General features: G+C 38.6%; 1 protein-coding gene across 1 annotated transcript in view; it reads left to right on the top strand.

Moving 5' to 3' along the window:
• Positions 1 to 8,970, top strand: part of LOC109213298 (signal peptide peptidase-like 2) — a 20,481-nt gene extending 11,511 nt beyond the window's left edge. Inside the window, exons 9-14 of the mRNA XM_019377081.1 lie at positions 204 to 257; positions 7,380 to 7,472; positions 7,559 to 7,701; positions 8,191 to 8,261; positions 8,357 to 8,440; positions 8,639 to 8,970. Of these exons, the coding sequence (XP_019232626.1) occupies positions 204 to 257; positions 7,380 to 7,472; positions 7,559 to 7,701; positions 8,191 to 8,261; positions 8,357 to 8,440; positions 8,639 to 8,763 (570 nt within the window). The 3' untranslated portion in view covers positions 8,764 to 8,970. The remainder of the gene's footprint in view (positions 1 to 203; positions 258 to 7,379; positions 7,473 to 7,558; positions 7,702 to 8,190; positions 8,262 to 8,356; positions 8,441 to 8,638) is intronic.
• The last annotated feature ends 6,476 nt before the right edge of the window (positions 8,971 to 15,446 follow it).

Here is a 15,446-nt window from a genome sequence, read left to right as displayed (position 1 = left end):
CCCCAAAAAAAAGAAAAAAGAAAACCCCCTTTTGTGTAATATTATTTGAAGCTACACTCTGAGGTTTCTCATTTGTTTCCATCTCATCATAGAGTACCACGTCTGTGTATGCAGCTTTCCATAGCTGTTACATGTGTAGGGTAAGTTTATAGTACTGTTTCAGGTATACCAACTGATGATCTTACTCTTTTTCTTTTGGATAGGGTATCACACTTATAATTACAGTTCTGCAAATTGTACGGATACCTAATCTCAAGGTAAACAATTTTATCCTGCAAGAATTAAATGGAAGGAGCTGTATTTGCTTGTATGAATGTCCAGTTAATCTCATCTTGCATACTTTTATAGGCATGTCATGATTTCAGTTGGTGATTTCTTTTTTACTTGGTTTCCTATCATGTTGTATATTTCTTTCTAGTGTTACAAAGAGTATGCGCGTTGTTATTATATTAACAAGATGTTTGTTTTATACCTGCGTTTTGAGGATTGCTGCTAGAAGTGGTGGCCAAGTTTGCTTATAAAATCTACAAAAATCTTTTTGAGAGATTGTCACTGCTGCAGATGTTTACTATCTTAGATTCTGTCTTTGACTGAAATCAGCCACTGTCGGCTATAATTGCTAAGATGTCAAACCAACCTTGTCTATTCTAGTTTTTCGTATCCACCTATATTATTTTTGACCTTTCCAATTAAACCACCAAAAGAAGACATGCTAATGTTGTCCATATGCTGATTTGTAAAGTGGCAGCACGGAAGAGAACAACATTTTCCTTTCCTTGTGAGGTGGCAGCACGAAATATTCGACTGATGTTTCTTTTACGTTGGTTATCTTTACTATTTTGCTGTCAATACTTTTATTTTCTTCAGTATTTTCATCCTTAGCTTTTTTCTCTTGTATTTTTCAAACTATTTTGATAACGCTTTTATTGAGCCGAGAGTCTATCGGAAACAACCTCTCTACCTCATACAAGGTAGGTGTAAGGTTTGCGTACATCCTCCCCTATCCGCCCAACCCCACTTCTGGGATCGCACTGAGTATGTTGTTGTTCTTTGTTATTGTCTCTCCTCCTCCAGCTCCCCAGGGTTGGGGGGTGTGGGAGAGCAAATGATAGTAACTTAGATCTGCAGCAATTATCATCTCCGTTCTAACTTTACATGGTTCTCAAGAGGAACTGCTAGATGAATTAACTTTACAAAAAGATGGAAATGCTAATGTTTTCACATTTCCGTGTTGCTAATTATGGGAGGTGGCGGTAGAAAAGAAGGTCAAGGACGGGCTGAAACTATCGTAACTGGGGGACACACAATATCTTTTTCGTTTTGTCGACGAGTCTCAAGCTTCAGAAATTCTTGTAAGAGGAAACAGGTGGTTCGATAGGAACTTCTTAAAGCTAGATAGATGGGTGGAGCACGATGGGTGTCTAGACCCTCGTTTCACCGGCGAATCATTGGTGGTCAACATGGTGGGTCTTCCGGTGTATCTTTGGTGTCTTGACTTATTCAAGAAGATTGGGGAAATCTGTGGGGGTTTTATTGATGTCGCTTGCAGCTTACACGAGCTCTCGCGAGTGAGGATTGTGGTGAGGAAAGGGGGCAAAATCCGTATCTCCACTGTGGTGGAAGATGGCTACTTGAGTTATAGGGTTTGGTTGAGTCCTGAATTTCGCCCTATATTTATGCCTGAGATGTGGCGGAAGAAAAGGGAAGGTCAAATAGAAGGGAGGGGAGGGGAGGGCTCACCGGATCAGTGGACTAAGCCGGAATCAGACGTTAGATCAAGAAGAGACGGGAGGTATGATTTTGGGAGAAGAAGACAAAATTTCAACAGGAGGAAAAGACGTGAATGGGTTAGTGATGCGGGCTAGAAAGGTGGAATGGGCCGGTCCTCTTCTAATTATCCTAGGGCTAGGCAAGTTTTCAGCAAGTATAGGCCTGGGCCTCCTCACATGGGCCCAACAACTTTTCCCCATTCTATTAGAATTGATCCTAAGGGGCCCAAATTATTTCAAGTTGCGTCTGATAAGGCTCCTAAGCATATGGGAACAATTGTTCTTCCTTCTTCTGCCAATGGTGCTACACACAGTGGCGTTTCTGCACCGAGCTCTAGTGACCTGCGCCCCTCTTCGATGGCCGCTGCTTCAGGGGCGGCACCGGCTATAGATGGTGCTGTTATTCCATGGCCTCCCGCCTATGATGGACCCAGCTCCATCGTCCCCTCATCTGCTCCTGGGCTTAGTTGTGTTGAGGCTACACTTCAAGCTTCTTCTTCTTATGGGAAGATTGTTGAGCATGCCTCATCTGATGTTAGTGCCGGACCAATATTTCCAGTTACGATGCCGCCAAGGGTTCCATGCTCTCCTCCTTCCTGCTACCCTACTGGTGTTTCTGGTCATTCCTATAGCAGCGCGGTGCTAATTTCAGAGGTTGATACCCCTCAAGGAAATGGTGAGATCCTTTCGGCACCTAAAGTTCCTATTGCTAGCAATGCTATGGTCTTGTATTCCTCCGGTAGGGGCTAGGAAAGGGTACATATAGGAGACGCCTGTCCAATTTCGTCACGGATTGGAGGAGGGGATATGTCTTTCTGGATGGAGGATAAACTATTAAACTTTGGGAAGTTTCTTGGTGTTTCTTTTGAAGGGAAGGAAGATGGGGTGTTAGAACTGTTGAGGGAGATTGAGCAACAATCTTTTTTATGATGGTGCAGGGAGTAGGGCTGCTTATCGGGCGGATCAGGCGGTTATTTACTTTTAATGGTTTGGCTTATCGGTTATCGGCTTTTAAATGTATTAATCCGCTATCCACCCGATAAGATATCGGGCGGATTGGTATCGGTTTAGCTATTATCGGGTGGTTATTGGGCGGTTTATCGGCCTAGTTCGATCTCTATTATAGAGGATTATTTTCTGCTGCTAGAAGGACTAATGATTACAGTGCAGTAAAGAATTCCTCATTATAACTATGCAACTAGTGGAGGAAATAATAAAGAAGAAACTCTTTGAGGCTATTGGTATTTTGCCTTAAGTCAACAATATGCTAATGACCAGCAGAGTATCTTTCATTATTNTATATATATATATATATATATATATATATATATATATATATATATATATATATATATATATATATATATATATATATATATTATTCTTAACGGGTTAATGGATTATCCGTTAAGAAAATTGAATAATCCGCCCCCAAACCAATAAGCCGTTAATAAAAAAAATTCAATCCGTTCCCCATCCGTTAAACGGTTAACCCGATACCAATAAGCCATTAAGCCACTTTTGCGGTTCGCTTTTCGGTTTCGGATCGGTTTTGAACACCCCTAGCAGGGAGGGAGTTGGGTCAAGCTGTTAAGCAAAATAATTTAGGGGATGTAGTGGTGTACCAGAGAAGGGGCCGGGTGTGTGACAGGGAGGAAGGGAGCTCGGTTAGAGGGGGGGGGGGGGAAGGGGGATATTGTTTCTTATGGAAGTTAAGATTCTTTCATGGAAATGTGAGGGGGATGAATGACCCAAACAAAAGGGCCATCATCAAAGTGGGAGTTAGAGAGGGGGTGCTAACCTAGTTTGTTTTCAGGAGACCAAAATAGAAGTTGTGTTGGATGTGATTGTAAGGAGTGTCTGGGGAGGTAGCTGGATAAAATATGACTGGGTCCCAGCAGCGGGAAGTGCCGGGGGCATTCTTCTAATGTGGGATGATAGAAGCTTGGAGGTAAAGGAGATTAAGAAGGGAGTTTTTTCTTTAGCAGCTTTTGTCAAAGATAGAGTGAGTGGGGTGGAGTGGGGATTTGGGGGAGTGTACGGACCGGTAGGAGAAGGATCCAAGGTGTTTTTCTGGGAGGAACTGGCCAATATGATGGGGGAATGGGACATTCCATGGGTTCTAAGGGGAGACTTTAACACTATTAGATTCCCGGAGGAGAGATTAAGGTGTAGTCTGATTTCGAGGGCCATGGAGGAGTTTTCTGACTTCATCCATGATCTCTTTTTCATTGATCTTCCTCTATCAAGGGAAAGGTTTACTTGGGCCAGGGCAGAGGATTCCAACTTAAGGTCTAGACTCGATAGATTTCTGATATCGCCCTCCTGGGATGAGCTGGTGCCGAATGTGCCGCAGATTCCTTTACCTAGGCTGGCTTTGGATCATTTGCCTATCTTGCTAGATGGATGCAGGGGGAGGGAGGTGCGTGCTCCCTTCCGATTTGAGAAAATATGGTTGAAGGTGCCAGGATTTGGTGACAAGGTGAAAGAATGGTGGACAAGCTACGGGGTATCAGGGACACCTTAATTCCGTCTTTCGAAGAAACTTAAATAGCTCAAGGGAGATATTATTAGGTGGAATAAGGAGGTTTTTGTGAGGGTAGAGGTTAAAATGAGGGAGCTTATGCATGAATTGGGGGATCTAGAGAGAGGGGGGACGGGGCGAGGGAGTTAGATGAATCTGAGAAAGAGAGCTTGGGGGAGGTTAAGAGGGAAATAGTCGAGTTAGCAATAGCTGAGGAGACTAGTTGGTGGCAAAAATCGAGGGCGCTATGGTTAAAGGAGGGGGATTCAAATACCAAATTTTTTCATAGGGTAGCGGTTGCAAATCGAAGGAGAAACTTCATAGAGTCCTTAGTTGTGGATGGGGTGAGGATTGAGGGAGAGGAGGAGGTAAAAGGGGCGATAGTGGGGTTTTATGAGAACTTATACAAAGAGGAAGTTAGTTGGAGGCCGACTTCGGGAGGGATAGAGTTCAACCACATAGGGGAAGGAGACAGTGAGTGGCTAGAAAGGGCTTTCGAGGAGGAGGAGGTGCACGAGGCTGTGTCGAGTTGTGCTGGTGATAAGGACCCCGGCCCTGATGGTTTCTCCTTGGCTTCTTCCAGCTCTGTTGGGACACCATCAAGGGGGAGTTGATGGAAGCCATTGAATACTTCCATGTGAATGGTGTTTTCGAGAGAAGTATAAAAGTCATAAATGACACAACAGACCTACTCCAACTCCTAAAACCAAAATCTAAACCCGGTATCAATAAAGTTAACACTAGGTCAAACTTCTCAACCTTCCAAACCTTAACTTTCCAATATTTTCCAATTCAAGCCAAAATGACCTACGAACCTTCATATCAATATCCGGTACACACTCCTAAGTCCCAAAATTACCATATGGAGCTATCGAAACCATCAAAACTCCATTCCGGAGTTGTTTATACATAAGTACACATTTGGTCAACTCTTTCAACTTAGGCTTCTGACCTTGAGACTAAGTGTACCAATTCATTTTGAAACTATCCTCGGAACCAACCCATACCACCCTGATAAGTCAACATAACCATAAACTGAATATAGAATAAGCAATAAATTGGGGAACTGGGCTACAATACTCTAAACGACCGGCCGGGTTGTTACACATACAAGGCTTACGTCGATCATCAATGAGTTGATATATNGGCGGAGGCTTCTTGAGAGGATTCTCAGCTCCGATCAGGGTGCCCAGTGCCCGAAGAGTCTCTCATTTGCTTTTTGCGGATGAAACCCTGGTTTTCTGTGATGCCGATATGGATCAGTTGACCTACCTAAAGCAGGTCCTGCAGTGGTTTCAGATAGTATCAGGTCCTGCAGTGGTTTCAGATAGTATCAGGTCCCAAAATCAACCTCGGCAAGTGTGAGATTTTTCCGGTGGGTGAGGTTGCTAACACTGATGCTTTGTCTTACATTCTCAGATGTAAGGTGGGCTTCCTTCCCACTACTTACCTGGGTCTCCCATTGGGCGCTTCGCATAAGGATACTACGGTTTGAAATTCAGTGATCGAAAGGGTTGAAAAAAGATTAGCAGGCTGGCAGAAACTTGTCAAAAGGCGGAAAGGAAGTGCTCATTAAAAGCACTTCATCGAGTATGCCCACCTATTACTTGTCCCTCTTGCAAGCTCCTGTGAGCATCACAGAAAAACTGGAGCGGCTTCAAAGGAATTTTCTTTGGGATGCAGCGGATGGAACTAGAAAGTATCATCTAGTGAATTGGCAGACACTCACTTCCCCAAAGAAGTAGGGTGGACTTGGAGTAAAAAATCTTAGAGTATTCAACAGAGCTTTGTCGGGGAAATGGCTGTGGAGATTCGGGGTAGAAGAGCATGCTCTATGGAGGGAGGCCATAGTAGAAAAGTACGATTCCACGGGAGGGGGTTGGAGGACCAATGCAATCACAACACCTTTTGGGTGTGGCATGTGGAGGAGCATCATGAAGAATTGGGAATCCTTCAGGGGCAACATATCTTACAGGGTGGGAGATGGAAGGAGAATCAGCTTTTGGAATTATAGGTGGTGTGGAGAGGATACTCTGAGGGTCTCCTTGCCCCACGTCTTCAGAGTTTAAAACAAAAGGAATTGATGGTCCAACATATTCGTAAGGAGCATGAAGGGGGGGGGGGGGGTAGTATGGGACCTCTCATTTAGAAGGAACATGCAAGATTGGGAGATTGCGGAGCTCCAAGATTTATAGACACTGCTATATGGGCAAGACAGGCCCCAGCCATCTTGTGATTCTCGGAGATGGGGTTTGCGTGGCGATGGTCTGTTCACCGTAAAGTCCTTTTACCAGAGTATGTTGGTGAGAGAGGAGGCCTCTTTTCCATACTCCTCGATCTGGATTCCTAAGGCGCCCACGAAAGTGTGCTTTTTTGCATGGCTAGCGGCGAGGGGAGTGATTTTGACTACTGAGAATTTGCGAAAGAGAGGAATTACACTTGTTAGTTGGTGCTATATGTGTAAAATCTCAGGGGAAGAAGTTGATCATCTTTTGTTGCATTGCCCTGTGTTCTCAGCTTTGTGGAGGGCGATCCTGAACCTTTTTGGTGTTCAATGGGTGATGCCAAGCACCGTAAAGGAAATGTTATATAGCTGGACCGGTTTCCGTAGAAGAAGAAAGCAAAAGGCGTGGAAGTTCGCCCCGTTAGCTCTCATGTGGATAGTTTGGGGGAGAAAAATAAGAGAGCTTTTGACGGGATTGACTCTTCATATCTCAAGAATAGTCTTTTATCTTTGATCGCTTTTTGGTGCACTCATATAGCCCCTACTTGTATAGAAGATTGGGCGTCTTTTGTAGAGAATCATGTTCTGATGTAAATTCTCTACTTTTGGTATACTTCCCGTATACGGGAGTTCTCTCCCTTTTGATTAATACAATTTACCTTATAAAAAAAAAAATTTGATAACGAATTATCTGTTGTTGTCTCTTCTCCTTCAACAACATCAATTTACACCAATTGAATCCCCGAGTGCATATTATTGCTTTAATGCCATTCTACTGTTACTTTGCTTCTCTTTTACAATACATATTTTTTTTAATGGTTTTATCATCTCTTGCAAAAATATTAACTAGTATTACATACAGGTCGGTACAGTTCTTTTGGGTTGTGCCTTCATCTACGACATATTTTGGGTGTTTGCTTCCCAGAGGCTCTTCCATGAAAGTGTGATGATTGTGGTAGGTAATCGCTTAATTTCACTTTGTAGCTAATGCCATTTGCTCTAGATATAAGTCAGTAATTTGAACTTTCAATGTCTTTAAAGGTCGCTCGTGGTGATAAAAGCGGAGAGGATGGCATTCCAATGCTGCTGAAGATCCCACGACTATTTGATCCATGGGGTGGTTACAGCATTATTGGCTTTGGCGACATCCTATTGCCTGGCCTGCTAGTAGCATTTTCACTTAGGTTTGATATCTGCAACTCTCGATTTTAACCTTTTATCTTTTGGAAAGAAAACCATGCAAGACTTAGATTTTGATCCATTACTTGTATATTTGCATTTTCTGTTATATAGATTTTTAATTACTCTCGAGTCGAATTAACCCTGTATCTATATGGTTTTCTTGGGAAAACAAATTATTGGAGGAATATGAATTTGCATTTAGAGAGTTGGCGCGGAGCTAGAACGTCCACTAGAAATGAGATACAGCTTTATTCTTTCTTAATTTAGTTTTCATTCTGTTATGTCATTGACGTCATGCAAAACTTATCAAATCCCACTCTCACCCTGCTCACACCACAATGTAAGGTCTGCGTACACTCTACCCTCCCCAGACCCCACTCGTGGGATTCTACTGGGTTGTTGTTGTTGTTGTTTCGATGTTGATTCCAAAAATTTTGTTTTTTGTTTCTTTTTCTTTCTAAAATTCATCGACGCTAATTGTTTGTTTACAGGTATGATTGGCTTGCTAAGAAGAATCTCCGAGCTGGTTACTTCTTGTGGGCGATGATTGCATATGGATTAGGTACTTAATGACGTCTACTTTAGAATGAACCTATATCTTAGGTTGGAAATTTTCTGTTCTGCCATGTGACGCAAGCTTTCTGGAATGCATTGCAGGTCTTCTTATTACATATGTAGCATTGAACTTAATGGATGGTCATGGCCAACCTGCACTTCTTTACATCGTCCCATTTACCCTTGGTAATTCTCATCAAATGACTTAATTCTGTCTATAAATGAGCTAACGTAACATTATCCGGTAACTGAACATGATAAAATGACTTTCTCATGGAAAACATTTTCTTGGAAAATGACTTTGTCGTACCAAACATACTCTAAATCTTCATGAGCGAGGAACTTCCAAGTTTCACAGTCGACTGACATATACCCTTTGTGCAGGGACATTTTTGATGCTGGGGACAAAGAGAGGTGACCTGAAAATTCTTTGGACAAAGGGTGAACCAGAAAGGGTGTGTCCACATATTCGTCTTGAATCGAAGGAAGAATCGGATAGAGAAGAATAAGGCATCTTCCTGTTGTAATTCTGTTGCTACTAACCTAAATATTAGTTTCTGCTATCAATCATCAACATTCTGGTATTGTTTAAGGCTTAGAAAAATCTTCACTGCTACATACTAACAATATATGCCAGTTAATGTACAGCTGATTGATCAGCATTTGGTGAAAATAGTGTAGTTGCTGCTTTGATTATTGTCTCCAACTCAGCCTCACTCCCTCTTTCTCAGACAATATGTTCTTTACACTGTTTTGTCTTCCACAGGGTAAGCATAGGGAAATGTTACAAGATTTACTCGTATCCGTCGTTTACACCAAATCAAGTAATTTATCTTAGCAGTTACAGTTTAAAGTGAGAATACATTACTTGACCATAGTTAAATGATAAATATGCGTATGAAAGACAAACTTGCGATAATTGGTTTTTGTAACAAACTTCTGGGTAGCTACTTTTAAGTATGTTGTTTAAAATATATCTACAATTTACAATGTATTTAAAGATTAACAAATTTCGCTCAAACTTTAGGACACAACGTCCTAGAGTTTAAACCTCAAAATTGAAACTTTAAGACATTGTGTCTTGAAGTTCGAATCTTATGTCCTCAATTTTAAATTAGTAGTTCAATAATTCAGGACACTTAGTCCTGAATTTCAAATTAGCAACTCAAAAATTCAGGACACTAAATCCTGAGTTCCAAATTCAGGATACTTATAGCCCGTTTGGCCAAGCTTCTAAAATCAGCTTATATTGAGAAGTGTTTTTTTCAAAAGCACTTTTAAAAAAAGTGTTTTTAGTGAGAAGCAGTTTGTGTTTGGCTAATTAATTTGAAAAGTGCTTTTGAACAGTAATTAGTGTTTGGCCAACCTTTTGAAAACTGCTTCTAAGTGTAGTTTTCTTAAAAGTGCTTTTGGAGAGAAGCTACTTTTTTCTGCTTCTCCAAAACTGTTTCTGCTTCTCCTCAAAAGCACTTTTTTTCCTTTCAAAAGCTTGGCCAAACACCTCAATTTTTGGCCAAAAGTGCTTTTGGCCAAAAAAAGCACTTTTGGCCCAAAAAAAGCTTGGCCAAACAGGCAAGTCCTAGAGTTTAAACCTCAAAATTCATTCAGGACATCGTGTCCTAAAGTTCGAAATTTGTGTCCAGAAGTTTGAATTTTATGTCATGAATTTTAAAGTAGTAGTCTAGAAATTCAGGACACTTAGTCTTGAATTTCAAATTAGCAGCTCAAAAATTCTGGACACTAAGGGTGTGTTTGATATGAAGGAAAACATTTTCCGAAAAATATTTTTCAATTTTCCCATGTTTGGTTGGCTTAAATATTTTGGAAAACATTTTCCTTATGAACTCATTTTTCTCCAATTGGAGGAAAATGTTTTCCTTATCAAGAGAAGGAAAACATTTTCAAAACTTCTTCTCAACCTTCCCTACCCTCACCAACCCAACCCACCCCCTCTCTCCGAAAAAGGTTTTTTTTTCGTTTCAAATTTCAGTTTTCTTTTACCACACATCCTACTACCCCTCCACCCCACCCCACGTCCACCACCATCACCCTCCCGCAAAAAAATATTATTTTTTAACCTTATTTCTTATTACAATTTTAAATTTCTGTTTTTTTGTTTTTCTGCATCCCCCCCCCCCCCCTCTCCGAAAAAAATATTTTTTAATATATTTTTCAGTTTTATTTTTTTATTTATCGGTTTAAAGGTTCAAAATTTTACAAGTTCCAAAGTTATGAGTTCGGAGGTTTATGTGTTTGGAAGTTTACGGGTTTAGAAATTATAAAGTTTACGGGTTAGAAATTTCGCGGTTTCAAAAGTTTATGAAAAATGTGGGTTCGAAAGGTTGTTGATTTGAAAGTTTATGGCTTCATGTTTATTATATCTAAATTATTTATGAATACTCTTGAGAAGTTATTTTCCTTAATTTGCATACCAAATACCCGAAAATTAATAAGATTACTACTTGTTTTTCAAAAAAATATTTTCTTGGAAAACATTTTCCGTTATACCAAACACACCCTAAGTCCTGAATTTTCAAATTCACGATACTTAGTCTTGAAGTTTGTGTGAATTGGTTAATCTTTAAATACATTGTAAATTATGAATATATTTTAAATAATAGGTTTAAAAGTAACTATTGCTGTACTTTGCCCAACTTCTGGTGCAAGTAAGTTATTTTTTTTTTTCCCCAAATGAAATGTGTTCCATTTGGTTTATCAGCTTATAATTTAGGTTATCAGCTTTTTCTTATGAAAAAAAATAAAATAAAGAAAGTTACTTTTCTAAATTTGTACCCCCACCAAACTTACTATTCCTATTTTTCTTTTCAATTATGCCCTAACTTATTACCCGATAATTCTATTTTACCTTTTAACTTTTTTCTATTTTAACTTCAAATCTCCAATCTATAACCTATTTTATTTTTTTCCAAAACTTCTGCCGCCAACATTAAAGGTGTTTTGCCGCCTTCCGTTTAATTTTTTTCTCCTAATTTGCTTTTAATTTAATTCAAATTAGTTGTGCTCCTTTATTTTGCCTTCTGTCTCGCTCCTTTGTTCTGCTTTCTTAAAGTGTTTGCCTTCTTCTGTTTTATTTTTTTAAATTATTTTTATGCATAATTTTTGATAAATTAATATTTAAACAATTGAGGGTATTTTAGTAAACTTATCAGTTACAGTACAATACCATACAGTCAAACCAAACAGGAAAATATTATTTAACAATAACAAACAATACAATCTATTCAAACATTGTATTCATAAAAAGATACAATACAACACGATACAGTACAATACATTATAAAACGACGAGGAACAATGATCCAAATAGAGTGTTAGATTTTTAATATACTTGCCTTTCCTTTTTCTCATTTTTTTTTTAACCTTTTCACTTACCAAATGTAATTCATTAGATTCTTTCACTTGCTATCCAACAGAGAGAATATTTCGTCCAAAGAGGGAAGAAAAAAGACAATACACTAAAACATGATACATGAATCCAACGTTTGTGAATATCTTTTTCAAGAGAAGTTTCTGGTGTTTGCTGGATTAGGAGTTTGGATAAGGACAACGAGAAAGGAAATGAGAGGAAAATATTTAATTTGAAAAAAAAAAGGAAATGAAAAAAAAATAGGGGTAAGATAATAGGAAAAGAGGAAAATGACACCTCAAATATTACAAAAAAAAAAAAAAAAAAAAAAAAAGAGGAGGAAAAGTAAATACACGATGTAATAATCAAGGTACGCACAAGTTTCCTGACACCACTTTTCAAAAATAAAATAAAATTGTAGTATAAAATTTATTACACCAACAATATATATTAATTAAATCACGGTGCATATTTCATTTTCTTAAGGTTATTGCATCAATCAAGTAGGGCCAAATATATAGAGTGTATTAATACCTAAAATGATAAGTACCCCATATAAGTGATGATGAGAATGTAGCACAATTATTAGCACGACTTTTCTAAATTTTTTTACCAAAAAATTGAAGTCACAAACTCGTCTTATGAAATGGTGATTGAGACATGAATTAGTATTATATAAACTTTAAGTGTTGGCAACTAATTATTGAATTATATACCCAAAAAAAGATGCTCCTCTTAGCTTATCTTCAACATAATTAATTACATCTCACAAATTAAAAAATATGTACTTTTTTCATTTCGTTTTCCTTTTGCCATCAACTTTTATATTTTTAAAAAATGGTATATTGTGGTCTTCGTTCTCACTCAATACGCCACGTCTTTATCATTGACATTATAATATGATTTTTTTCTCTTCTTAGTAAAATTGGGCCACAAATTTATGGAAATGAAACATTAACAAAAAAGGATGTAGTGCAGTGGAGAGATTGCTCTTCACTTAACCAGAGGTCTTGCGTTTGAGCCTTGGGTATGGAAAAATCCTTGGTAGGGAGCGCTTCCCCCTGGAACCCTACGCGGCGTGAATCCGGATATAATCGGGCTCCAATACGGGTACCGAATACCAAATGGGAAACCAAAAAAAACATTAACAAAAGGGTCGGTTTGGTCAGGCGGCTAATGCTGACCTATCATAGAAGAAAATTTTACTATTATTTGCGACATTTGTTGATGACAAATAGCTACTTGATAAGGTTTGGACGGCTTATTTTATTAGTATAGAAATTTAAAAGGTATAACATTTTTATGTCTTTTCTCGTTTTCAGTTTTTTTTGTCTAGCCAATTAGAGTTATAGAAGTTCTAAATATAATTATGTTTTTTTGTTTCAACCATCTGTTATTCGAAACATTAGTATGATAGAATTTGATTCGCAACGAGTGAATCCACTAAAAGGATAAAGCATCCTCTACCAAAATGGTCTCAATTTTCAAGATTCAAATCTAAAACCATCTCAAACGTTCTATTATATTACTTAGTAATTAATAATTATAATTCAACTTTATACTACTTAAATTATTGTTTTAAATTCACCAAAATTGCTTTCTTTTATCTTTCCCTTTTACACGGTTCGCACGCTCACCTTGCCCCAAAAGCATTAAAAGAATGTATAGAGAAAAAAAAAATTCATCTAATTTACTAATTTACGATAAAATAGTGTTAACAAATAATCGAGATTTTTAATATAAAAAATCTACACTCTATAGTGGTGGATATCAAAGCATTAAAATACATTTTAATGTTAAAGAGATAGCTTTTGTTAAAATTACTTTTTTTTTAAAAAAAAAATCAGCCTTTCTTTGTTTGTTTTGGGAGGCAGGGGGTAGGTTGATATAGAAAATCAAAAGAGAATATTTGAAGGACCAAATGTGACAAAGATATAAAGGATGGGATGAGGGCTTGAAATTGCATGTGAGTAGGGCACAATGCCAATGAATCATCTTATGTATATGAGCTGTATAGACCATGATGTGAACTTTTACTTTTTTTTTTTTTAGTAATAATATAAAGTTAAAAATCCACCTTTTTGTTGGAAAAATCCAAAATAAAATTTGGAAACAAAGACAACATAGATTTGGCCCACAAGTGTCACAAATGTTAAAGGTAGTAAATTAAAGATACCATTTAGTGATTTTTTTTTTTTGGGGGGGGGGGGGGGGAGGATATTAGTCTTGTGATTTTGGCCTCTGCATTATCAAATTTTGAAGGGAGAAATTCAAAAATAGCCAGATTTACCGCTGGTCGTTGAAAAATAGCCAAGTTTCAAAAGTCATCGAAATTTAGCCACTTTAAATCTGAGCGAAAACACTGTTCAAAATTCGAAAAAATACGCCCGCAAATTTTACGGGAGTTCCAGCATAAGTATGCTTGAACTCCCGTAAATTTTACGGGAGTTCCAGGATAACTATGCTGGAACTCCCGCAAATTTTACGGGAGTTCAAGCATAATTATGCTGGAACTCCCGCAAATTTTACGGGAGTTCCAGCAAGTATAATTGTCCAGTATAATATACTGGAGTTTGGAGCACTGGTGCTCCAGTCTCCCGCAAATTTTACAGGAGTTAGCAAAGTATACCGGTCCAGCATAATATGCTGGAGTTCGTACACAAATGCACCAGAACTCTCGTATATTATACTGGACTGGTCCCTGTTGCAGCAAAATGGTGGCTATTTTTCATTGACTTGATAAACGCTGGCTATTTTTCATTGACCAGTGTGAAAACTGGCTATACCATGATATTTTAACCCTACAATAGGATCCTGTATTTTTAAATTGCTAAGCATGCATTCTAAAAGGCCCAGCTCTCTCCTCTCTCCTCTCTCTAGGCGATTTCCATGGTGAACTAGGGCAGCCATGGCTGCGCCTCTCTCTCCCCGGCCTTTGGCTGTGGGAGAGCCACCAATAAACCCTAAAGAGAGCAAAAAAAAAACCCTAGTAATCGTCAAACATACGCTGCCAGCCTTCATCAAACAAAAGCAGCCAATATTTTGAATCAGTCATAGTTAAAACCTATCGAGTTACTTCATGGAATTCCAACGATTCAGTTTACAATGGATGAACGAGTTGAATTTGCAAAAGAGGAGGGACTACATCAAGCTATTGTGGTGAAGCTATCTTCAAACGTTCCAGATGTATCAACATTAAGAAGCGTACTGCCAAAAGCTTTTGGAATCAAAGGACATGTCTTGATCGGCCAACTTGCACCTAGACAGTTGCTTCTTAGGATTGATCACCATGAAGATTTTGTTAATTCACTTGCAAGGTCAGTCAACTACTTTAATCACAATGGGAAGGAGCACCAAATTAGAGTATTTCCATGGTCTATAGGTTTTAATGCAAAGGAGGAAATGACGAAGGCAGTGGTTTGAATTTCGTTGTCGAATCTGCCGACGGAGCTGTTTGCTAAGAAGGCTTTGTTGTCCATAGCTTCAGCTGTTGGCAGGCCCATAGCCATTGATAAATCTACTCAGATCAAGTCACGTCCTAGTGCTGCAAGAGTTAAAGTGATTCTTGATTTAATGGACAAACTACCTGGGAAGTTGCGTTTGCAATTTGTTGATAAACAAACGGGCAAGATTGTTGAATTCTTTCAAGAATTTGTCTATGATAACTTACCATTGTATTGTAACTGTTGCAAACATCAAGGACATGATGAAAAAACATGTTGCAGGTTAAATAAAAATACAGTAAGTAACGTGCAAGATGCTGTAGAAACTGTTGTGCAAAGGGAAGAGCAAACAGTAATGAGCGGTGGAAATTTTGTTGAAAAA

Source organism: Nicotiana attenuata, unplaced genomic scaffold (assembly GCF_001879085.1).
Source record: "Nicotiana attenuata strain UT unplaced genomic scaffold, NIATTr2, whole genome shotgun sequence".
Classification (NCBI taxonomy): domain Eukaryota; kingdom Viridiplantae; phylum Streptophyta; class Magnoliopsida; order Solanales; family Solanaceae; genus Nicotiana; species Nicotiana attenuata.
The sequence above is the reverse complement of the archived record's forward strand: the minus strand, read 5'-3'. Positions and strand labels throughout refer to the sequence as shown.